General features: G+C 33.6%; 1 protein-coding gene across 2 annotated transcripts; it reads left to right on the top strand.

Moving 5' to 3' along the window:
* The first annotated feature begins 819 nt into the window (after positions 1-819).
* On the top strand, positions 820-27,096 carry LOC133205175 (suppressor of SWI4 1 homolog). Of its 2 annotated transcripts, none has more exons than XM_061340936.1 (10): positions 820-898; positions 5,521-5,691; positions 7,360-7,683; positions 8,173-8,249; positions 8,702-8,809; positions 9,367-9,480; positions 14,871-15,014; positions 15,242-15,384; positions 25,362-25,445; positions 26,767-27,096. In XM_061340936.1, exons 1-10 carry the CDS (start codon positions 884-886, stop codon positions 27,063-27,065), a joined length of 1,479 nt encoding a protein of 492 aa, XP_061196920.1. In that variant the 5' UTR covers positions 820-883; the 3' UTR covers positions 27,066-27,096. The 2 variants fall into 2 exon arrangements, with proteins under 2 accessions (XP_061196920.1, XP_061196910.1); XM_061340926.1 differs by having other exon boundaries at positions 15,242-15,393; positions 25,368-25,445.

Below are 27,096 nucleotides of genomic sequence, written 5' to 3'. Positions count from 1 at the left end.
ATCTCTGTACAGTACTGTTGATTACCTGTATATTGTGTGCGCTCAAGCGGAAAGGGGTTACATATGGAGGCTGTATATTTCACATCTTTGTGTAAAACAATGGGCTTGGATAGAGTCGCATTTATGCAATATATTGTTAAAATGACACTAAATGTCTTGTAAAAAATTTTTTTTTTGATCGGTTCCCGAACCCCCCCCCCCCAAACCCCCCTGAATCCGCCACTGAGATCATACTCCATAACTCCAAGCTCCATGTCATGAGGACAAAAAAAAAAGGTACCAAAGTAAAGGTCTTGTCACATATGGATGCGTAAGAGAAATATGAAAGCCCTAGCAGCAATCTTCCAAAAGTTATAGGCAAGGTTAAAGTATTTCCCCCCAAATAGATGGTCTTAAATTATCACAATGAATGCACATGTGATATATGAAAGTCCTAGCACCCACCCTTCAAAAGTTATGTCCAAGGTTAAAATTTGTTTAAAGTAGGTCAAACTCAAATATTAAGGTCGAAAGTAATAGTATTCTGTAATAGCCGTCTGTAAGTGTAGGCAGTGAAGGTTTTCAGTAAAAATATATATATAAATTCAACAAACTCTCGAACAAAATTTTTGTAGCAATTGTTACACGGAAGGAAGCTGAAAACACACTGAAACAGTTATTAGATTGCAAATATATGATATAAGCAACTATGTTTGATAGCAACATTTAAAACCGTTTCTCACAATATCGTAATCATTTTAAAAATGTGCTCGAGAAAGCGACTCATTAATGTTCGAGCTATCTATCACTGACGACGCCTTTTATTTCCGTTAGAGGATTTGGCACGTGTGTACTGTACCGATGAAATCTTGATTGTAAACACGAGAGACAATAATTCGTTAAAATGACAAAGAAAAAGGTAGTTTTGTTTTGTAATCCTTTATACAAAAGTTTCCTGGTATCTTATATCTTTCATGGAAGTCGAACCTTGGAGGAAAAGTTGAAATTTGCACAATTTCACATTGATACTGTTTTCCATGAGCTTTAGAACACAGGCCTCTGAATTTCTATCAATAAGCCGTTACATGATTGATTAGAGTAATAAATATACACCCTCTATATATAAATATACGTGTATTTTTTATAGATAGAGGGGGTATATATATTACTCTAATCAATCATGTAACGGCTTATTGATAGAAATTCAGAGGCCTGTGTTTAGAAGAAAAGGATTGTTAGAAAAATTATATTTAAATTCTATGCTATACTCTAATCAGTAGGCATTTCCTCCATATTTCTTTTAATTGAAGTCTGAATACAGGAGGGGTTGTAAATCGATGAATTCTGCCTGGGGTTGAGCTTTTTTTTTGTATAGGGCAAGTAGTTGGAATAATCTAACTGTGTCTCGGGACAAGCCCTCACCACAGTTAGAATAGGTCCCATATACATGCAATGTAGCAAATCGGAGTGGATCCACTCCAAAATGATTTTGAAGAATACAAAAGGAGTTGCACTGAAAATAGCTACCAAATTAATCTTAACAAACCTTTTTGAGATTGTATATGCCTTTTAACCTAAAAAATAATCCATATAAATACAAAAATTCAACTGATTTTCTCAACGTTTTTTCCTCGCTTAAAATTTAACGCCATGTTGACATTTGGAACTCTCTGGATTGTTTATAGAAAATGCACAGAATTCGAGTTACTGCCCGTGTTTATTTTGCAACATTGCCAATACACGGAACAAATTCTATCGTTAAACCGGGTCCATAGGACAATATCATTTTAACGATAGAATGTTCTATCTATAGGGCAAGTAATACAAAAAGTAGGTAAAAATAGCTACTTTGTGTAGGTTTAAATACCTAGGTAGCTAGAATACAAAAAGTAGGTAAAAATAGCTACTTTGGGTAGGTTTTTCTAAATACCTAGGTAGCTATTAATAGCTACGTAGGTAGAAATTGTCTTTGGGCTGGACCTGATTATTTGATAAACTGAGGCTTTTAGACTTGTAATATCTCAGCGAGATTCATTTTGGTCTGACTCTATGAATCTCAGACTAGTGTCACACAAAGTGATTCAGAAAATCTTGCCCGGACTTCAACTGCTTGTTTCGATCAATAGGGGCCGAAATGAATTAGCTGCCCTCTTCAACTTTTCGCTTTGGACATCCTTTTAGTCCCTATCACTATAAAACTTTCGTTTCTTACCTTTAAAAGGTTTAAATCCAACAAAATATAAAGTTGTTGATTTTTCATAGCAATGCCCTATTTGTTTAAACCTCCGACGCTGCGGAGTTTCAGCAGCAGTCTGCATCAAATACTTTGTACTGTGGTTCATTTCTATAGGAAATAATAATTGTCAAAAACAGGGATCTTAGACTCTTACCAACTTTGAGAAGCAGCTTTTTGTCAAACTAATCATAATTGTGAATCCAATCAAATTGTATATCGTGTTTTAGATTATATTTACCTATGAGTATCATTTTCTAAAAATTGTTGTTTCTTTTATTACAGCATTTCAATGAAAACATAAGTTTAAAATAAAGACATATTATTTATATTACAATTACATGCTTAAAGCATATTGTCCTTTAAAAAAAGTATTAAGAGGTATCATAAAAAGTACTGTATCATTGCAAATATGCTGGTATGGTATCATACTGTTTTATCCTTAAGTATATCCAACCCCATACTCAAGTGAACATCAAGGCCCATGGGCCTCTTGTTAAAGTGATTTTTTATGCCCCGGGATCGAAAGATTCCAGGGGTATATTGTTTTTGTCCAGTCTGTCTGTCTGTTGTCAACTTTAACCTAGCCCATAACTATTGCGCTGTTAAGGGTAAGGCATTAATATTTAACATGAGTGTTCATTACGACAAGACCTTTCCATTGGTACAGAAATTTTTGATCATGTGACCTCAACTGTGATCTTTGACCTACATTTGAAAAACTTTAACTTTGGCCATAACTATTGCACTGTAGTCTATGTCCCACTCCAGAATTGTGTTATCATCTGGGGCATAGTGTTTCACAAACACATCTTGTTTTTAGCTCTTCTGAGCCAAAGGCTCAAAGAGCTAATGCTATGGCCATTTGTGCGGTGTGCGTAAACTTTTTAGAATATGGGCCATAACTCAAGAACCCCTTGGCCAATTATTGTCAAATTTGTCACAGGGTATCCTTGGCCCAAGGGCTCCCTTTTATACTAAAACTGGGGTTGTGACCCTTTAACAAGGGGAGATAATTAGGAAAATAGAAAAAAAAGTACTGGTTGCTAAAAAATCTTCTTCTCAAGAACCACTGGGCAGATTATCACCAAACTTACACAAAAGGATGAGGATATGTTGTAGATTAAAATTTGCACGGGGATTTACCCTGGGGCAAAGGGCGTGGTCTCAAGGTCACTTCAAAGTTGACCAAAAATTACATTTTATTAAAATGTTGATATTTTGCTTACTATAAGGACTAGGATCATCAAATCTTGTCAGTTGGTGCATCTAAGGACCTCATATCATGTTGACTCAAAAGTAGGTCACGGTGACCTACTTTTTAAATTTTGCGGCCATTCTTTTTCAAAATGATTTAGAGGCATATTTTGAACAATTTAAGGCCTATGATCATCAAACTTTGTCAGTTGATGCATCTTGGGTCCTCAAAGTACGTCAACTAAAAAGTAGGTCACCTTGACCTACTTTTTGAATTTTATGGCTAATCTTTTTTAAAACAATTAAGGTCATTAATTCGAATACCGGGAGGCTTAGAATCATTAAATCTTGTAAGATGATGCATCTTGGGGCCATAAAACATATTTATTAAAAAGTAGGTCACAGTGACCTACTTTTTGAACTTTGCAGGCATTCGATTTCAAAGCGTTTGAGAGGCATAATTTGGACATTTTAAGTCCTATGATCATAAAACTTTGTAAGTTGATGCATCTTGGGTCCTCAAAAAAGGTCAACTGAAAAGTAGGTCACCGTGACCTACTTTTCAATTTATATGACTATAATTAAATATTTCAGGTACTAATTGGCTTAGAATCATAAAACTTTGTCAGTTGATGCATCTTGGGTTTTCGGAGTAGGTCAACTAAAAAGTAGGTCACAGTGACCTACTTTTGAAAATTTATGGCGTTAATTAAATATTTCGGGTACTAATTGACTTAGAATCATCAAACTTTGTCAGTTGATGCATCTTGGGTCTTCGGAGTAGGTCGACTAAAAAGTAGGTCACAGTGACCTACTTTTGAAAATTTATGGCGATAATTAAATATTTCGGGTACTAATTGGCTTAGAATCATCAAACTTTGTCAGTTGATGCATCTTGGGTCTTCAGAGTAGATCGACTAAAAAGTAGGTCACCGTGACCTACTTTTGAAAATTTATGGCTTTAATTAAATATTTCGGGTACTAATTGGCTTAGAATCATCAAACTTTGTCAGTTGATGCATCATGGGTCTTCGGAGTAGGTCGACTAAAAAGTAGGTCACCGTGACCTACTTTCAGAAAATTTATGGCTTTAATAAAATATTTTGGGTACTAATTGGCTTAGAATCATAAAACTTTGTCAGTTTAGGCGTCATGGGTCCTCTGAGTACAACAACTGAAAAGTAGGTCACGGTGACCTACTTTTGAAAATTTATGGCTTTAATCAAATATTTCGAGTACTAATTGGCTTAGAATCATTAAACTTTGTCAATTGATGCGTCTTGGGTCCTCGGAGTACAACAGCTGAAAAGTAGGTCACGGTGACCTACTTTTGAAATTTTATGGCTGTATTTAATATTTTCAGGAATTATTTGGCTTAGAATCGTCAAAATTTGTCAGTTGATGCAACTTTGGTCCTCGGAGTAGGTTGACTGAAAAGTAGGTCACTGTGACCTACTTTTGAAAATTTATGGCTGTAATTAAATATTTTGGGTACTTATTGGCTAGAATCATCAAACTTTGTCAGGCGATGTATCTTTGGTCCTCGGAGTACAGCAACTGAAAAGTAGGTCACAGTGACCTACTTTTGAAAATTTATGGCTTTATTTAAATATTACAGGTACTAATTGGCTTAGAATCATCAAACTTTGTCAGTTGATGCATCTTGGGTCCTTGGAGTAAAACAATTGAAAAGTAGGTCACTTTGACCTACTTATAAAATTTTATGATTATAATTTTAAAAAATATTTTAGGTATTAATTGGCTTAGAATCATCAAACTTAGTTGATGGGTCCTCAGAGAATGACAAGTGATAAGTAGGTCACCATGACCAACTCTCAGGTACTAATTGGCTTAGAATCATCTTGGGTTCTCAGAGTATGAATTGGAATTTCAAGGGTTTATGTAAATATACAGGATACTTTGAGGCTTCAAATAGAAGTGATAGGTTATACAGTTTATCAGAAGAGCGATTCAAGGCCCATGGGCCTCTTGTTTTTTATCAGTTTGTTTATTAGGGTTAAAGAATAATAAGCAGTGCTTTTTTTTTTGGTCAATAAGTATTGCTGTGTGGAAATTTCCAAATGCATACTTCTATATTTTTTTTTTCATAGAGCAAAGTTATTCGTTCTATGAAAGCTAAGCAAAGCGAGGGACAAGAGGAAGACTACAGAAAGGCCCCACATTCCTTTGTGTTTCACAGAGGTCATGTTGGTAAAAATATTCTACAGCTTATCAAGGACATGCGACATGTAATGGAGCCTTATACAGCATCCCGACTTCAGGTACTGAGAAAAAGTTAGGAAGATATTTTTGTAATAATTAGGTACTTTAGACTACAGGTACCAAACTTAAATTAGAAGATATTTATGTAATTATTATCTGACATCAGGTAGCAGTGATTTTTTTTCGGGTGGGGGGGGGATGTAATGAAATAATGGTGAAATTTTAAACATTGCTGACAAAGAGTAAATACATTTTTTTCTCTTCAAATTTATTCTCCAAACCCATGCACATACAAAAGGTTTTGTGATGAATGTGTAAAACAATGGAGGTATCCATGTAAACAGATACTTAGCTTATATACAAAACCATTAGATAGTTTCAAGATACAAGCCTTGAAGGGCCTTGGTAACATTTTTAGTTTGAATACAGGGTCGGGCTAATAACAGGAAAAGGACAAAACTATGGGATTTCAATAAAATCAGAAAAACAAAAACAGTAAAAACGTTCTGTACACTAGTAGTTTACTAGATAAGGTGTCCAAATGTTGGCAAATTATTATTTTTATTAGATTAGGCAACAAGTAATTTCAAGAAAAAAATAATAATTATACAAGGTGTGACTAATATAAGTAATGTTCCCATTCAATATTTATGTTTAAATTAAAAAAATAAATTGTTTTATGATTTTAAATCGGATATGAAGTAGACCTCAATCAAAAGCATGCCTGTTTGGTTATTTTATTCAATTTTTTTATCATTCTAATTTATATAAATGATTTTTCTCAATTTGAGAAAAATATCGCTAATTTTTCCCAATTCAAAAGGAGGGGTGGTAGTTTAAGAAGCAAAAAAAAAAAAAAAAAAAAAATCACTGTGGTACATGTAGTGTGGTAAAGTTAACTTTAACCTAATTAGGATGATATCTATGGAATAATTATTCAGACTTAAGGTACCAAAATAAAGTTAGAAGAGATTTATGTAATAATTGTCCTGACAATGTTAACAGGAAATGAGAACTAAAAAATATACTTATGCAATTTATGGCTATGAAATGTGAGGGAAAAAAGTATCATTGCATCGTATTTATTTCTTTTTTTGATTTTAAAGAAAAAATGTAGATTGTAGCATTACTTTTTGTACAGTACAATATGGTTACAGTGAACACATATATAATGAATTTATGCTTACAGCAAGTTATTTCCATAGTTTAAAAAAGTTTTGTAAACTTATCAGATATAATGATTAATAGTTATTGTTTGTTTCTGGTTCTTAGCCACAAGCATTTTAACTTTGGTGGTCTTGATTATTATCTAAAATCAAGATTAAAGCAAATTGAAGATTTATCTTAATTTCTCTATAATATCTAAATTAAGGAAATTTGACTTCTTTTTGGGATTTTTAACGAGTTCCGCCATTCTTTTTTTTTGAAGGGGGGGGGGGGTGCAAATACTCTAATTTTATAAAACCAAACATGTACCTTCTATGCTTCTTGAAAAAATGATACTTAATTTTATGAATCGATGTATAATTATGCTGTTTTGATCCTCTCTGATCACAATATATATTATTAAGTTATTAAGTTATCCCAGTATAACAATATAATTAAAAATTGGATGAAAGTAATTGCTCACAGTACTTATAAATTCTTTGAGATATTGGTTACTTTCAATGACTTTAAGTGGCAATTAAAATTCCTTTTTTTGTTGTTAATTATATATTATTTTGTAGGTCAGAAAGAAGAATGTGTTGAAAGACTTTGTCAGTATAGCTGGAGATTTAGGAGTGTCACATTTCTTGATATATACAAAATCAGAAATAAATGTTCACCTTCGAGTGAGTCGATTATCAAGGGGGCCAACATTAACTTTCCGAGTGAAAGAATACACATTGTGTAAAGATGTTGTGTCTTCCCTGAAAAAGCCAAATGTGGACCCAAAACAGTTCAATCACCACCCATTGTTAGTGATGAACAATTTTAGTGGGGAGGAAATGCATCTGAAGTTGATGTCCACAATGTTTCAGAACATGTTTCCTTCAATAAACATTAACAAGGTAGGAGTATCTTATGATGAAATAATCATTAACAAGGTAGGAGTATCTTATGATGAAATAAACATTAGCAATATAGGAATATCTTGTGATTAAATAAACATTAACAAGGTAGGAGTATCTTATGATGAAATAAACATTAGCAATATAGGAATATCTTGTGATGAAATAAACATTAACAAGGTAGGAGTATCTTATGATGAAATAAACATTAGCAATATAGGAATATCTTATGATGAAATAATCATTTACAATGTAGGAGTATCCTGTGATGAGTGCTTAGAGGACTATTAATTTCAGCTATTCACAAAACTAAACATATTGTCTCTATTTATGTGCATGAACATCTTTCATATTTATTACATTTAATTAATAGATACCATTCAGTCTGTAAATTAATTGATAATGAAAATATAGTAGATCTGTAGGTGTAAAACATGCATTTTAATTTGTTTCAGGTAAATTTGAATAACAGATTTTAATTTGTTTCAGGTAAATTTGAATAACATAAAGAGATGTGTGATGTTGAATTACAACAGTGAAGATAAGACAATTGACTTCAGACACTAGTAGGTTAATAAAATACTCAGTTCTTCTTTATAGTCCATCACTGTATATTTGTTGTCCTTTTTATGTCCAGCCATGAATATGGCCAAAGCATATAGTGTTTGTCATGTCTGTCTTCCAACCTGCTGTTTTTCTGTCTGTCTGTCTGTCACACTGCATTTAGCTCAGTTCGAAAGGACCTACTGTAAAAGTGGAAATTTTAAGAACATGCTAATTTTGACTATATTGACAGTGCGTTAAAGATACATTTACATAAACAAGTACATAGTAACTAAAACAAGTTCATAGATGTCTTAAAGGTAGTACATTGTACTCTTAAACAAGTGGTAAAGTTAAAAATATCTTCTATCTGCTTAATACTTTAAAATTGCTTGAATGAGTTGAAAAGGAATATATATATGCTTTTAAAGAATGTTGGGGATCTCAGTTTCTATTTATCAATTTACTATTTCAGTAATGTGAAGGTTGTACCAGTGGGGCTCAGTAAAGGTGTTAAGAAGTTAATTAAAGCAGAAGTTCCAGACCTTAGTCGTTACAATGATGTCTGTGATTTTATAACCAAGTAAGTAAGTAGTAAGTAGAAAGAGTACTTATATATATTTTTACGTGATCTATACATTCAATTGAACCTGGAACTACTGGCATGTCAGTTTAGTGCTCTACTGATTGAGCTAAAGTAAACCCAGAAGCCCATGCTAGTTGGAAGCCCAGTATCACACACTACCACATTGTCCCCCTTGCCAGAGAAAGAGGTGTCCACATTTCCCTTGGAGTGCTAGTGCCTGTGGGGCGAAGTTCTCGGTGCAGTCACTTTCATCCGCCAGAAAATACTTGGGTCCCAATGTGGGCACTCAATATAACAGAGATGCATACATGTATGTGCCTCCACTTCAGAATGAATCCGGGACCTCTGGCATGCCGGTCCAGTGCTCTACAAATTGAGCTAAAGGGTTAACCCATTAACCCACTAGCCCAAGCTAGTATCACACACTACCACATTTTGGCTATCAAGTACTAAAAAAAAGTATTACTGAAGTATTTTTAAAAAAAAAAATCTTAAAATACATAGACAGGAAATATGTTCTTAAATACATGTACATTGTGTATTTGAATTTATAGGGGAGGTAACCTCTCAGAGAGTGAAGCAGAACTGGATGGAGAGCATAATGAAGTGGTCTTACCCCAAGACATCAGAAGTAGGGGCAACATCAAAGCTGCTAAAAGTGCCATCAGGTAAATATCTAGTGAGGTAGGGGCAACGTCAAAGCTGCTAAAAGTGCCATAAGGTTAACATCTAGTGAGGTAGGGACAACATCAACATCTAGTGACACAATCCTGAGGTAGGGGTGACATCAGTGATTCAAAGAGTGTCGTGCCATCTGATATAACTTTATACAGTTATTGACTATTGATGAGGTCTTTTTGTGACTATACAAACCTGACCATGACCGTATGGTCTTGAGAAGACTGAAATCTAAAGTTAATAATCCTTTTATCAAATACTAAGGGATTTTGCAACATTGATTGTCTCTAAAATATGTTAACACTCAAAATATAATGTGTAACAACATATCATAATTATATTTCAACATAGTTTAAGAACTGTTTAAAAAAAGGAACAAAATTATAAAACAATAAAGATTTTAGTCTCTTCAATACTACCATTCACAACAACACATGCTCTAAAACATGCAATTTGATTGTTCGATAAAAAATCTATGGTTGGTGAAGAGAGAAAACTGGAATAAATGTCTCGGAACTTCATTTTGAGGTGAACTCTTTCTGAGGTACACCTCAGGAAAGACAGTCTAGACCAATCAGAGAACATCAGTGTTTCTGATCATTTAATAACTAGTGATAAACGATAAAGGTCTGAAGTAGAGGCAACATCAAGGCTGCTTAAAGTGCCATCAGGTAAAATATCTAGTGATACAACCCCAGTGTGGGCAGCATCTAGAATACATAGAGAGGACCATACTTGAAGTCTTGAAAAGGGTCAACATCAAGGCTGTTTAGAGTTTCATAGATAAACATCAATGATGCAAGTTTTCTTAGGTGTGTCAGGGTACATTTACCAATGTGAATGCAGTAAACAAGGATTTTTTACCCTTTGATTCCAGGGGCCGGGACAGTCAAGATTGGGAAAAATAGTGATATTTGGTTGAAATTAGGAAAAATATCTTCATAGAAATAAATAGGAAGAAACAGGCAAAAGTCAAATATTTAATCATTTTTCTTATTTTTTTTTAGTATGAAGCTGGCTTAAACAAGCTTTAGTGATATGAAATAATAGCAGCTGTTTGTTCCAGATGAGTGGTTAATCGGTATTGTTTGACCAATTTATAAGAATAAAAGTGATTCAACCCAGCCTGAAAATTACCGTCAAACTGGAGAGACTGACATGATGCACGTTTATTTATTAAATAACGATCCCGACTTTAATATTTAAACATCGATCCCGCTTTAAAAAGTATGCATGCAAACATCTGTAGTATTTCGAATAACTTCTTGAAACTCCTCGGATGGCTCGTACATCGCACATAGAGAACATAACATAAACACCTTTTTTGTCTTATTTTATTTTAATAATTTACAACTTTTAAATACTTTTTTTATATTGGGAATTTTTAGGTCTAATTTTGGGAAAAACATGCACTTTTCAGCATTGGGAATGGGGCCGAATTTCGGCCCCAGAGAGACCCTAAAAAAATCCCTGGTAAAGTAGAACTGAGAAGTTCCTCAAGGAAAATGATATCAGTGACAGAGTCATTATGATGAAAATGATATCAGTGACAGAGTCATTATGATGAAAATGATATCAGTGACAGAGTCATTATGATGAAAGCTTACTTCCATGGCTCTGAGACTTGTGAAGAAAACTTGTTACACACTCTGAATGAGCTTTGTCACAGCAAAATAAAGATATTTACATGTGAAGAAACTTGTTACACACTCTGAATGAGCTTTGTCACAGCAAAATAAATATATTTACATGTGAAGAAACTTGTTACACACTCTGAATGAGCTTTGTCACAGCAAAATAAAGATATTTACATGTGAAGAAACTTGTTACACACTCTGAATGAGCTTTGTCACAGCAAAATAAATATATTTACATGTGAAGAAACTTGTTACACACTCTGAATGAGCTTTGTCACAGCAAAATAAAGATATTTACATGTTAAGAAACTTGTTACACACTCTGAATGAGCTTTGTCACAGCAAAATAAATATATTTACATGTGAAGAAACTTGTTACACACTCTGAATGAGCTTTGTCACAGCAAAATAAATATATTTACATGTGAAGAAACTTGTTACACACTCTGAATGAGCTTTGTCACAGCAAAATAAATATATTTACATGTTAAGAAACTTGTTACACACTCTGAATGAGCTTTGTCACAGCAAAATAAATATATTTACATGTGAAGAAACTTGTTACACACTCTGAATGAGCTTTGTCACAGCAAAATAAATATATTTACATGTGAAGAAACTTGTTACACACTCTGAATGAGCTTTGTCACAGCAAAATAAATATATTTACATGTTAAGAAACTTGTTACACACTCTGAATGAGCTTTGTCACAGCAAAATAAATATATTTACATGTGAAGAAACTTGTTACACACTCTGAATGAGCTTTGTCACAGCAAAATAAATATATTTACATGTGAAGAAACTTGTTACACACTCTGAATGAGCTTTGTCACAGCAAAATAAATATATTTACATGTGAAGAAACTTGTTACACACTCTGAATGAGCTTTGTCACAGCAAAATAAATATATTTACATGTGAAGAAACTTGTTACACACTCTGAATGAGCTTTGTCACAGCAAAATAAATATATTTACATGTTAAGAAACTTGTTACACACTCTGAATGAGCTTTGTCACAGCAATATATATATATATATATATATATATATATATATATATATATATATATATATATATATATATATATATATTCTCTTGAGTATTTCTCACTGACTAATAATTACTAATAATAATTAGTATCACTGATACTAGTACATGTAAATATTTACAGCAGAGCTGATTGAAAAAGAACTAATACATGACTTTGGTCACTATGATGAAAACATACTTCCATGGCTCTGAAATAAAATGTAGAACCTTGTTACACACACTGAGTGACCTAAACTACATGTACCTTTTAAAGCCATCAAATAATAAGAGAAAATAAACATTATCAATATACACATATTTTTTTTTAAAATTATGCATGTCACAAATTTAGCCTGTAAACTAATCACAAATAGAAGGATTCAGTGGCAATATCTGTGGACATACAGGTACACACAGATACATGGCAATAGTGGGGCATATCTCTTCAGACAAAGTCTCATGGACAATATCAAATGTGTATAAATACAAAATGACATTTTAAGAGGTTCTTATTTTGTAGTCGGTCTGGTATTATAAGTGAAAAAACATGAAATAGTGTTAGTGTACATTTTTACTTCCCTTTGCTTGTATAGTTGGACAAATATCCCAGATCATGGTGATGAAAACATACTTCCATGGCTCTGAATAAAATGAAGAACCATGTTACACACACTGAATGATCTGTCTTTCATTTGAAATTAATTGCTGTTTTATGAAATCAGTTCTGGCTTTTTGTCTTTAAACATTTAATGAATCATCATACCACCAAATTCTAGTATGTGCCTAGTTAGAATAAGCTGGGTTTCGGGAAAAGCCCTCACCACATTTAGAATACATTCCATATAGTTGCAGTGTAGCAAATTGGAATGAAACCTCTGTGGCACAATTTTGAGGAATACAAAAGAAGTTGCACTGAAAAAAAAAAAAACAAACAAAAGAACATCAAATTAATCAAAATTTTTTTGAGCTTGTACAAGTCTTCCACCCTAAAAAAATAATCCACATAAAGAAAGAAATCAACACATTTTCTCAGTGGTCTTTTCTTGCTTCAAATTATACACCATGACATTCAGAACTCTGGATTGTTCATAGTATTTGTGAAGCTCAGAATTATCTGCTCTTGTTTATTTTGCTACATTGCCAACATATGGAACAAATTCTGTCATTAAACCAAGTCCATAGGACAGTATCATTTGAATAATGGAATGTTCTATCTAGTGCATGTATGTGTCCATGGAAGTTTGTACTTATTGAACTAGTTCACTGTAATATTGCAGACATCATTTTAAGAAAGGAAATTAATGTTTGAAAGAGTTCAGAGGGAATAGAAAAAGGGAAATAAAAAGTTCAGACAAATATGTTAAAAAGTTTTTTTTTAAAGACAAATTAGACATAAAACACTGTAAATAATATTTATTATATAGGATAGCTTGTCACTGTGATGAAAGCTTACTTCCATGGCTCTGATGAAATGAAGAATCACGTTACACACTCTGAGTGACTTCTGATATAATCAGAGAGAAATAGAAAATTGATTCATGGAAACAAATATATTTCCAAAGGGAAAATTTTGGAATTGTGATCTGTTTTGTTATTATTTTTAAGTTTTCTCATTATTTATTCACCATTAATTTTTTTTTTTTTAGATTTTTTGATTAAGTTTTGAATGTCATAATTTTAGTTAAAATATAAATTTGCTCATGGAAAAAAGCATTCTGAGAGTATTGCATAAGCGATTCTACTCTCCTACCAGTACCAGCAAGTGTAACCTGGTTTCCCTTAAAACTTAAAAGCCATTAAATCCATCTCATCAAAGAGGAATGAAATACAAACATAAGCTGTAACTTGTCAAGGTAGACTCGCATACCAATAATCCAGCTCAATATCTGCTAGAGTATAGAAGAAAAAAAGAACCAAAATGACAGAAAGAAAAGGTTTCACCTGTAGGGGACTAATAAAACTGTATACAGTATTTTCCAGATCATAGTGATGAAACCTTACTTCCATGGCTCTGAAATAAATGAAGAGACATGTTACACACTCTGAATGATCTTTCTTATGCAGGATTTAAAATGTTAAAAAATGTGGAAATGCTGTTGAGGAGTAGTTGATGTGAATTTTGCAATCAGAAAATTTTTCAGAAAATTGTACCCTTGTGTTTAGTAGTACTCAAAAACATGAAAAATAGCTATATTTAGCATATTAATGTTCAGTTTCAATTCTGTATTTAAGAAATTTGCAAAAATAATTGCCACTTAATTTTTATACCCCCACACTGAAGAAGAGGAGGGTATACTGTTTTACCCTTGTGTGTATATGTCTGTCTGTGTGTCTGTCCGTAACAAAGTTTCGCCGCAGTTTTCTCAGCAACTACTAATCGCAGATGCTTGAAATTTTAGCACACTGTTGAGGCATGCCATTAGGTGGGATTCATGAGAGTGTATATTCACATCAGAGTGGGGGTATTACTAGTGAGCATTTGCTCAAAGTCTTCCTGTTATTTTTTTAGAGTGCAACTTCAATAAATACATGTACTAGTATTTAAATCATATTAGAGAGTAATGTCTCATGTAGTAAATATTCCTTACAGAAAGTGCTGTGTACATGTTTAAGATGAATACATTTTGCCTTATGTTGAGAAAATATAATCAACTTGTACCATTATAATTCTGTGAAAGTTTGTAGTTAAATTGTTTTGTTTATTGAAAGGTTGACAGAAATTGGTCCCCGTATGACGTTACAGCTGCTGAAGATAGAGGATGGTGTATGTCAGGGGGAGGTCATGTTTCATGAACTAGTCATCAAAACTGACAAAGACCTCAAGGATCTAAAAGCTCTGAGAGATTCAAAGAGGTAGCTTGCTTTTTAATGGTTATGACTACATATAAGTATCATAAGCATCATTTTAGAGAGCATTTTTAAATGTTAGATAAACTAATGTCTCCCCCTCCCCCCCCCCCCCCCCCTTCATACCCACACACCACACACAATATACAAGTTGTAAAAATCACTAAATTATTTAATTGGAATTTAAGTCCTGTTATTTGTGAAGTGTTATTAAATTTATAGGTTTTTTTTAGGAAGCTGAAAGAACTACGAAAGAAACAACAGGACGAGAATGTCCGAAAGAAGAAACTTAAGACTGAGAAACACAAACAGAAGTGTCTGGAGGGAATGAAGAGAAGAAGAGGGGAGGAAGATGTAGAGCAGCCAGAGCTGGGAGGTAAGGATTGTCTAATATCTCTATAGGTACAACTGTACTATACCCAGGGCTCATAATTATTGTAAGCTATAACATTCGGATACGTTGTTACTAAGACCCTTATCACTTTTAAAACATTTACTAGGGAAGAATCATTAAATGAATGATTTTAAAATGTTCAGATGGTTCAGTATTGCACGTAGTTACCGTGTTGGCCTGTTTTTTTAACTGAAAGAAATATGCCTATGGCAGTTTTTTTTTCTTAATTTTTATTTAACATCTCTTGCAAGAATTTTTTCTCTCAAATGAGATGTTGCAAGATAACGTTTGAAGGGTTTCAAATTTAGACCTTTACTTGGCACTCAGGGTATGAGGGTTTCTTTAACGTGGCAATGTCTGCCATGACATGAAGCCTTGGTTTAAAAGATCTCAATGGAGAGACACAATTTACTCTTTAATAGTGCAGAGTGTTAAGTAAATGATCAGTCATTTCAATTTTAATCAAGTTTTGAAAAGAAAAATAGCTCAATTTTCAATTTTCTCCAAGTTGAAAAAGAAAAATGATTTATGCCTCTTTTCATATATGACGTTTTTATGAAATATTCAATATATTTTTTTTTTAAATGGTTACTTTTAAAAGTTAAAAATTTATGTCCCCTGAGTCCAGCGTTCAGGGTCCAGAGCAGGGTTGTTACCATACTGAAAATACAATATTACTAGTTTGCAAATGTTCTTATTTGTCCCCCGCTATTGCAAAAACGTGGAGACATTAAATCTCATGTTTGTCACAAAAACTTAAACCTTAAGAAAAAATAAGGCTTTCATATTTTACATGTACATTATTCATGACAACACTGTTCAAGGAGTAATATCATTTTTAGCTCACCTCAACGAAGTTGGGGGAGCTTATGTAATACTCTGAGCGTCGGTGTCCCAGGTTAAAGTTTTTGGAGCAGTTTTCTTTTCAAGTACTTCTATGCCCTATATCAATCAGAGATGCATGGAGGATGCTTCTAGTGTGTTTCATTATACATGTACCAGTCAAGGTTTCAGATGCTGCAATTTCAGCTAAAGAATGACCAGGTTAATGTTTTTGGAGCAGGTTAAGGTTTTTGGTGCAGGTTAAAGTTTTTGGAGCAGGTCTCATTTCCAAGTAACTATAGGCCCTATATTGACCAAACTTGCATGGATGATATGTCTAAGGATGCACACTACTGAACTTGCTTCGGATGCTTGATCTGACCTATATTTTCCGGATGAGTGACCAGGTTAAAGTTTCTGGAGCAGATCTCATTTCCAAGTAACTAAAAGCCCTATATTGACCAAACTTGCATGGATGATACACCTAAGGATGCACACCATTGGACTTTCTTCAGATGCTGGATATGACCTATATTTTTTCCAGATGAGGGACCAGGTTAAAGTTTTTGGAGCAGATCTTATTTCTAAGTAATTATAAGCCTTATATTGACCAAACTTGCATGGATGATACGTCTAAGGATGCACACCACTGGACTTGCTTCAGATGCTGGATCTGACCTACATTTTCTGGTTGAGTGACCAGGTTAAAGTTTTTGGAGCAGATCTCATTTCCAAGTAACTATAAGCCCTATATTGACCAAACTTGCATGGATGATACGTCTAAGGATGCACACCACTGGACTTGCTTCAGATGCTGGATCTGACCTACATTTTCTGGTTGAGTGACCAGGTTAAAGTTTTTGGAGCAGATCTCATTTCCAAGTAACTATAAGCCCTATATTGACCAAACTTGCATGGGTGATACATCTAAGGATGCACACCACTGGACTTGCTTCAGATGCTGGATCTGACCTACATTTTCCAGATGATTGACCAGGTTGAGGTTTTTGGAGCAGATCTCATTTCCAAGTAACTATAAGCCCTATATTGACCAAACTTGCATGGATGATACATCTAAGGATGCATACCACTGGACTTGCTTCAGATGCTGGATCTGACCTACATTTTCCGGATGAGTGACCAGGTTGAAGTTTTTGGAGCAGATCTCATTTCGAAGTAACTATAAGGCCTATCTGAACCAAACTTGCATGGAATATGCATCAAGGGACGAACACTCTCAAACTTGCTTCAGATGCTGGATTTGACTTGCAGTTTCTGGATGAGTGACTAGTTTTAATTTTTTAGATAAGTTCCCAAGCAGCAAGCCATATCAGACCAAAATTGCATAAATGTTGCATCTAGGGATGCACACTACTAAATTATTAGTTTAGTGTGGGACATTATCTTACTTAAAGACAACATTTGTTGAGGTGAGCTCTGTAATCTCTGATTACCTATGTTTTACTTCATGACCTTGAAATTTGAGCAACTATTCAATTATTAGCTAGGAGCTAATCTATGGCCATTTATGCGGTGTGCGTAAACTTTTTAGAATATGGGCTATAACTCAAGAACCCCTTGGCCAATTGTTGTCAAATTTGTCACAATGTATCCTTGGCCCAAGGGCTCCTGTTTATATACAAAAACCAGGGTTGTGACCCTTAAGCAAGGGGAGATAATTAGATAAATAAAACCAAAAGTACAGGTTGCTAAAAAATCTTCTTCTCAAGAACCACTGGGCAGATTATCACCAAACTTACACAAAAGAATGAGGATATGTTGAAGATTAAAAATTGTTCAAGGCATCACCCTTGGGCAAAGGGCGTGGTCTCAAGATCACTTCAAAGTTGACCAAAAATTACATTTTATTAAAACTTTGATATTTTGCTTACTATAAGAACTAGGATCATCAAATCTTGTCATTTGATGCATCTTAGGACGTCATATCATGTTGACTCAAAAGTAGGTCATGGTGACCTACTTTGAAAATTTTGCAGCCATTCTTTTTCAAGTTGATTTAGAGGCATATTTTGAACAATTTAAGGCCTTTGGTCATCATACTTTGTCAGTTGTTGCATCTTGGGTCCTTGGAGTACGCCAACTAAAAAGTAGGTCATGACCTACTTTTTGAATTTTATGGCTGATCTTTTTCAAAACATTTAAGGTCATTAATTCAAATACTGAGAGCTTAAGAATCATTAAATATTGTAAGATGATGCATTTTGGGGCCTTAAAACAAATTTATAAAAAATGTAGGACACAGTGACCTACTTTTTGAACTTTGCAGGCATTCGATTTCAAAGCATTTTAGAGGCATATTTTGGCCATTTTAAGGCCTATGATGATAAAACTTTGTAAGTTGATGCATCTTGGGACGTCAAAAAAGCGTCAACTGAAAAGTAGGTCACCATGACCTACATTTTAAATTTTATGGCTACATTTAAATATTTTTGGTACTATTTGGCTTAGAATCATCAAACTTTGTCAGTTGATGTATTTTGGGTCCCTAGAGAAGGTCAACTAAAATGTAGGTCACTTTGAATTTATATGGCTATAATTAAATATTTCGGGTACTAATTGGTTTAGAATCATCAAAGTTTGTCAGTTAGAATCGTCAGAGTTTGTCAGTCGATGCATCTTAGGTCTGTTGTTTACCAAAAAGTTTGGAATCTCATAATCTCCTGGCTATATCTGAATATTTAAGATAATAAGGGGCTTCGAATCAACACACTTTGTCAGTTGATTCATCTTGGGTTCTCAGAGTGTTTTAACCAAAATGTAAGTCATGACAACCTTCTTTTGGAATTTCAAGGCTTTATCTTAATATACAGGATACTTAGATGCATCATATAGAAGTGATAGGTTGTACAATTTATCAGAAGAGTGAATCAAGGCCCTTGGGCCTCTTGTTTTAAAGTTTAGCTGGGCAGTAGCTTTTGCATCTGAAGAGACAAGGCTGCCTTTTCATATTTTTAGCTCTAATGGTCAGAGACAAAGTGAGCTTAAGCAATAGTAAGGTGTCTGTCTGTAGAGAAATGAATAGGTTTTTAGCTCACCTGAGCTGAAAGCTCAAGTGAGCTTTTCTGATCACCTGTTGTCTGTCGACCATCCATCTGTCCATCTGTAAACTTTTCACATTTTCAACTTCTTCTTAAGAACCAGTGGGCCAATTTTAACCAAAATTGGTACAAAGCATCCTTGGGTGAAGTGGAGATTTTTTTTGTAAAAATGAAAGGCCAAGTCCCCTTACAAGGGGAGATAATTAAGAAAAGACAAAAATAGAGTGGGGTCTTTAGAAAATCTTCTTCTCAAGAACCACTGGGCCAGAAAAGCTGAAATCTATGTGAAAACATCATTGGGTAGTATAGATTCTAAATTGTTCAAATCATGACCCCCGGGGGTAGGGTGGGGGCCACATTAGGGAATCAAAGTTTTACATTGAAATATATATGAAAAATCTTTAAAAATCTTCTCAAGAACACTGTACCAGAATAGCTGAAACTTATGTGTAAGCATCCTTGATTAGTGTAAATTCTAAATTGTTCAAATCGTGACCTCCAGGGGTAGGTTGGGGGCCACATTAGGAAATCAGTTTTCCATTGAAATATATATATGAAAAATCTTTAAAAATCTTCTCAAGAACCACTGGATCAGAAAAGCTGAAACCTATATGAAAGCATCCTTGGGTAGTGTAGATTCTAAATTGTTCAAAGCATGACCCCTGGGGGTAGGATGGGGCCACATTAGGGAATCAAAGTTTTACATTGAAATATATATGAAAAATCTTTAAAAATCTTCTCAAGAACCACCTGACCAGAAAAGCTGACATCTATGTTAAAGCATCCTTGAGTAGTGTAGATTCCAAATTGTCCAAATCATGGCCCCCGGGGGTTAAGGTGGGGCTACAATAGGGAATCAAAGTTTCAGATTGAAATATATAGGAAAACTCTTTAAAAATCTTTTTCTCAAGAACCACTGTACCAGAAAAGCTGAAACTTACGTGGAAGCTTCCTAAGTTATTGTAGATTCTAAATTGTTCAAATCATGACCCCCGGGAGTAGGTTTGGGTCACAATAAGTATTTCAAGGGGGAAAATCTGGTGAAGAAGAGCAAGGCTAAAGTTACTCAGGTGAGCTTTGTTGCCCATGGGCCTCTTGTTTTTTTGTTTTGTTTTTTTTTTTTTTGAGATCCACAGGGCTAAAATTTGACAATGAGTATATGTAAGCACACTGAGCAAGCCCTGTATACAAATTGATCCTTGTTCGGGAAAAACAGTGAATTCACATGAGCATGTGTACATGTATGCTTGTTTCTTGTTTCAGATGTAGTACACAACATTTGATTGAGATGAAGCACATCACTTGACCTTAAAACTGAATGAAATGACCTAAAAAGAATTCTATTGAACTATTTTTTTCACTAGGCTATCAGATAAGCCTTGCAAAGCCAATTTTTATGCCCCATTGACAAGAACTTCAACCATCATTTAATCTAATTGGTGTAAATTTCAGATTGGCTTTTAAAGTTTTGCTACATTTGCTAAAGAGTGTTTTGAATTCTAGATAAATTCACATCAGTTAGATATTCCAACTATTATCATCTTTGAAGAGTCAGTTTTTACTTGTACAGAGTAATGATTCCCCTGTATTTAGTTTAGAAGAGGTTTGTCAATTCTCTTAAATATTGTGGGTGATTTAAAAAGTTTTGAGAATTTGTTTTATCAATTTAGGATTCTAATAATTAAGCTATACCTGAGTGTTATGAATAATGAAGTTGGGAAAAGCAGCAAATTTAATTCAAAATCAATGGCAGTGTGAATGAAGATGCTCATTGTGCACCCAACTCAAATCAACAAAATTATATATCTCTGCAAGAAATCTTGGTAATCTCTTATAATGAGTTAAAAGCCTAACATTTGTTAACCAATTGCAGTTAAGCAGCCATTTAATAACCATTGTTTTAGCCATGAAAGTTTTTTTTTTTTAATTTTGCTTTACCTTAACTAGAACATTTTAAGATATTCCAGATAAAGTGATAAGTCTACAAAAATTTTTATAGACTTTATTATTACACCTCTAACAGTAAAAAAATTTTAATTATGTTATTTTTCTGTGAAATTTTGTAATTTTGAGATATTGGGTTGAGATTCTGTAAACAATTGTATATATATGCATTGAAGATTAAGTGTGTGTTTCTTTCTGTTAAAGTGTCCATTATTGAGCTAAAAATAATGAAAATTCTGTTTTTCTGTAACTTTTGTCAGATATTAGAATGAAATTTGAAACATTTTTGTGCTTTTGACAAATGAAAAATGCTGGAAGGTAAAATCTATTGCCATTTGTGTAAGTACAAGTATGACATTGTTTAATTGAGAGTTAAATCAATTCACATACTTTAAGCAGGAATCAGATACCACAATTAAATGTTGAGAACTGTAAGATTAGTCTTGGAAGCTTTGATATGTTGTATGTAAGCATTTTAAATGGAACATCTGGTGCAGTATTTGGTAATTAGGACAATCACCTCATGTTGTAATTAATGAACCACAACAATTTCTTCTTGTTATCAGTCTGTACTGGGGCCTGAGAAAGCTGAGAAAGTTGCTTTGAAAACAGGATTCTTTAGTTAATACATGTCCTTTTTGTCTTTTTACAAGAAAGGCAGAGGCAAGCAAACTTATAATAAAAAATCTTTTGTATTTAATTTTTTTGTACATACATTTATGAATACTTTTAGCATTTCAGTTTTTCACAATGATTTTTAGCTTTACTGGTCAGAAACCAGAAGAGCTTATGTGATAGTAAGGTTGTTGTTGCCCTCCTGTCTGTCTGTCTGTAAGCAATTTTTCAAAATGCTACTCCTCCCACAGTTATGGTCTAATTTCAATATATAATTAACTTGGCACACAAGTAGACTACACTAAGATACATATCTTTTTATTTTTTTTTATATATTTTAATGAACAGTGTTGTCATAGTTTACAAAAAATAGAAATTTCTGTGAAATTCTTTCACAATGCTACTTGTACTACAGTTTTAATCAGATTTGAATATAACTAGGTACACAGATAACACTAAGACAAATAATTCTATAACACTAAGACAAATAATTCTATTTATCAGAGTAGATTTCACTAAGATACATAATCCTGTATAACCATTTTTGGTTTTAACAAATGTTGCCATGGTTACTAAAAAATAGAAATTTCTTTGAAATTCTTTCAAAAGGTTACTCCTACTACAGTTTTTGTCGAACTTCAATTAAACTTGCAAAAAAGAGACTAAACCAAGGATCATCATTTCTATTGTTATCATCATAGCTTCAAGTGCTACTTTTCTCTTCCTTTGTTAAGGACCCTCTATACACCAGTGCAAAATGTTTTTTGACACTGAGAAATACTGTATAAATGTGTTAATATTAAGCTTATCTATTGAATTTTCAATTTATGGTTCATGGCACTTATCCCAAGGAAAAAAGTTCAAAGACAAATGTTCAGAATGCTAGAATTGATCACAAATTGAGTAATACACTGAAGATTTCAATTTATTTGAGTTCGGATCTAAGGGTAAATCACTCTAGCTGCAGCAAAATACCACAGAATCAGAACTCTTTAGCTGCTATAGGACATGGTATGAAATTTTTTTTTTTTATTAAATTTGTGGCCACGAAATAAAATTCATTCCCATGAAATTAAATTCGTTCTCATGAAATAGAATTAGATCCCAGGAAATAAATTTAATTTCTTTGCTTATAATATGAGATGAATGACTGTACAACATTTTCATCTGAGGTTGAATAATACTTGTATTTTTAACCATTATCAGATAGAGATGTATATTACTATCTTACTGTACATATCTAAGTTGTCATTAACTGTTGTATTTAATAAGTCTATATATTACATCATTTAATAGGTCTAAAGATTATATGTCTGGTAAACAGAAACTGTACTTTGTGTCTCACAAAACAATTTTTGATATTTCTTCAAAGTATGTTGATTTAAAATGACACACTCTCTGCAACTGAGTGTGCTTACTGCACACGAGTTTTTACTTTTATTTATGCAAACTAACTTTTCCGATCAGTAAATGCTATAATTTAATTCAAGGTAGAATTTGTTTTGGAGGCTGCAGATCTGTAGTGAAACCAAGGTTTCTTAAAATCCTTCTTATATGTCGACCACTGATACTATATACGTGTTTTGTTAGACTCTCTAAAATCTGATTGTGTGTCATTACGAGTAAAAAAAAAGTAATTTATAAGCATCTTTAAATAGTTCAAATACACTAAACCAGCTTCCTCGAAGGATAAAGTATTACTGAATTACAATATAACTGCGCCACATACTTATGCAACTTTCATTTTGTGGGAATGAATTTTTATTTCGTGGGAACAAATTTAAATTCATGGGAATGAATTTTATTTCGTGAGAACCAATTTTTATTTTGTGGGAACCAATTTTTATTTCGTGGCCACGAATTTTATTTCATGGCCATTAATTCTTATTTCATGGCCACGAATTTTTATTTCATGGCCACAAATTTTATTTCGTGGTCACAAATTTTTATTTCTTGGCCACGAAATAAAATTTGTGGCCACAAAATTTATTTTGTTCCCACGAATGTTATTTTGTTCCCACGAATTTTATTTTGTTCCCATGAATTTTTATTTCGTGGCCACAAATTAAAAAAAAAAAATTCTCATACCATGTCCTATACCAGCCACCGTACTTTAGTGTGCAGTGTAGGGAGGGTTTTAAGTAAAAACCAGTAGAGCTACAGTCTCATTAGAGACTTCTGGTTTGAAAATGAAAAATCAACTTAAAAATGGTAGAAATTATAAGCATATTTCAAAAAGAAGAAAAAACAAGATGTGTTTGTGAAACACTGATGCCCCCGTATGGCAGCTTATGGCTAAGGTTAAGTTTCTTCAAATGCAAGTCAAAATCCAGACCAAAAGATAAAAAATGTTGATACCCAAAGAAAGGTCTTGTCTCGAGGAATACACCTGTGAAATTTGAAAGACCTAGATACAACTGTTCAAAAGTTATGCCAAAGGTTAAAGTTTTTCAAATAAAAGTCAAACGTCAAGGGCAAGGTCAAAGTGGTTGGTATCCAAAGGAAGATCTTGTCATAAGGATTACATATGTGAAGTATGAAAGCCCTAGCACCAACCATTCAAAAGTTATGGCCAAGGTTAAAGTTTTTCAAAAGTAGGTCAAACTCCTAGGTCAAGGTCAAAGGGTCAAAGTGGTTGGTATCCAAAGAAAGTCTTGTCGCAAGGATTACATATGTGAAGTATGAAAGCCCTAGCATCAACCATTCAAAAGTTATGGCCAAGGTTAAAGTTTTTCAAAAGTAGGTCAAACTCCTAGGTCAAGGTCAAAAGGTCAAAGTGATGGTTGGTATCAAAAGGAAGGTCTTGTCGCAAGGATTACATATGTGAAGTATGAAAGCCCTAGCTCCAACCATTCAAAATTTATGGCCAAGGTTAAAGTTTTTCAAAAGTAGGTCAAACTCCTAGGTCAAGGTCAAAGGGTCAAAGTGGTTGATATCCAGAGGTAGGTCTTGTCACAAGGAATACACATGTGAGGTTTGAAACCCTAAACACCAATTGTTCAAAAGTTATGGCCAAGGTTAAAGTTTTTCAAAAGTAGGTCAAACTCCAAGGTCAAGGTCAAAAGGTCAAAGTTGTTGGTATCCAAAGAAAGGCCTTGTCACAAGGAATACACATGTGAAGTTTGAAACCCCAAGCTCCAACTGTTCAGAAGTTATGGCCAAGGTTAAAGTCTCATAAAATTTTGCAAAAGTGGGTCAAACTCCAAGGTCAAGGTCAAAAGGTCAAATATGATGGTACCCAAAGAAAGGCCTTGTCACAACGAATACACATGTGAAATATGAAAGTCATAGCTCCAACCAATCAAAAGTTATGGGCAAGATTAAAGTTGACAACAGACAGACAGACAAACAGACAAACGGACAAACAGACAAACAGATAAACAGACAAACAGACAGACAGGACAAAAACAATATACCCCCGGGATCTTTCGATCCGGGGGCATAAAAATGTTTTATTTAATATGTATTATAGATTTATTCATTTTGATATTATATTGCACAAAAGTATTTGTTTTCCAGATGCAGATGATGATAATGCAAATGATGAAGATGATGATGATGCAGCATACTATCAACAGGAAGTAGGGGAAGCCCCTGATCCAGGTTTAATATTCACTTAAATTATTATTTTAACATTCTTCTGAAATTTTTTCATTAGTTTTTTTTTTTTAAACTTGAAATTGGTAATATTCATCTGTCTAGAAAATATTCCATGCGGATGTTTTCCTAGATAGGTGTACTCCAAATTTACATGTAGAAAAAAAAACTATATACTTTACCAAATGGGGTGGAGTATATATGAATTAAGGGATGATATTGGATGATACTTGTAAATCTGTTATACTGTAAACATATTTCATTTGGCTGTGTATTCTTTTTAGTGCCTTTGGCAGAAAGAAACTTCGGCTAATTCAAGTATAATGCTAAATTTCTTGCATATGTATACATAAATAAGGACATTTAGAAATCCACTTAATCAAATCTACGCTAACTTGTTCAAAAATCAATTTCTGCCAAATATTGTACACGCTAAATATAATACATTTACAGTAATTAGGTACACACTCTGCAGATGCCTTATAGTGATCAATCTGTCCATCTATCCCACATCATTTCTCTGGAGCATGTTTTCTTTCCCCTTGGCCAAGTTAAGCTCAAACTTCACGTATGAAATGCCATGGATAGAGAATATTCAGCTGCCCTGACCATTTTCTTAATCCAAAGTCAAGGTCAAAAAACATCTGTGTTTTAAATCTTTGTACGAATCTTTTTTTTTTTGTCCTCTTAACCCAATCTTTGCTAAAACTTCATCCATATATTGCCCATGGGTAAAGAGAGGAGAATTCAAGCTAGCTAATTCAAGATCCAAGGTAAAGGTAAAAAAGTCCCTGTAAATCCTTGTCTGAGGCTTATATTTCTCCCCTTAGCCCAATCTGACTCATATTTTACCCATAGATTGCTCAATGGTAATGGGTATGCATTGACCTTGAACCAATTTTATAAGTACACATACAAGGTCAAGATTATTCATGTACCGGAATGCTGTTGACAAAAATTCTTGTTATGAGAATTTTTCTTCTCTGTGGGCCTGTTTGGCTCTTACCTCATCTAAAGAGTGCCCATGGGTAAAGATATATGTCAAGAATCAAAGTCAAGCTCAAAATACATTCTTTTACATTTCATCCCAATGACCCTTCCCTTTGGGAATGTCGTGAGAATATTTGTAATTATCAGTGAGAATCTGAAGCACAGAAACAGACTTTTAAGATTTTTTTACTTGGTCTCTGGAGCTTGTTTTTCATTGACAATTGAAATATATGCTTAATCAAACATACTTGTTTCAATATTGTCTTAGATACCTTATTTTGAACACCAGTGACAACGTAATGGCCTTGTATCTAAACATGAAAACTCTATATTCCAGATCTGTTTCAAAGTACCAGGAGGAAGAGAAAGGTTGTTTCAAAGTCACCAGTTCCTCACAAGAAAAAGAAACCAAATGTTGTGAGCAATGGTGACAAATCTAACATTAAAGACAGTATGAAAGGAAAAAATATCAAATTTTCTCGGGGATCAAAACCTGATGAGTCATGGAAAGTGAAAGGAAAATCCAAAGGTGGAAAAATAAAGCAGAAAAACAGGCCAGATAATAAGAAGGTTAAAAGGTCAGGAGAGATAACCAAGAAACCCAAATTTAAAGCAAAACGAAAAGGCAGAAAATGATGTACAAATTTTGTATTGAGAATTAAAGAAA

This window comes from Saccostrea echinata, unplaced genomic scaffold, assembly GCF_033153115.1.
Source record: "Saccostrea echinata isolate AGI-Se365-2 ecotype Australia unplaced genomic scaffold, CSIRO_AGI_Sech_v1 ptg000002l, whole genome shotgun sequence".
NCBI lineage: Eukaryota > Metazoa > Mollusca > Bivalvia > Ostreida > Ostreidae > Saccostrea > Saccostrea echinata.
Note: the sequence above shows the minus strand (reverse complement) of the source record. Positions and strands in the feature narration are given on the sequence as shown.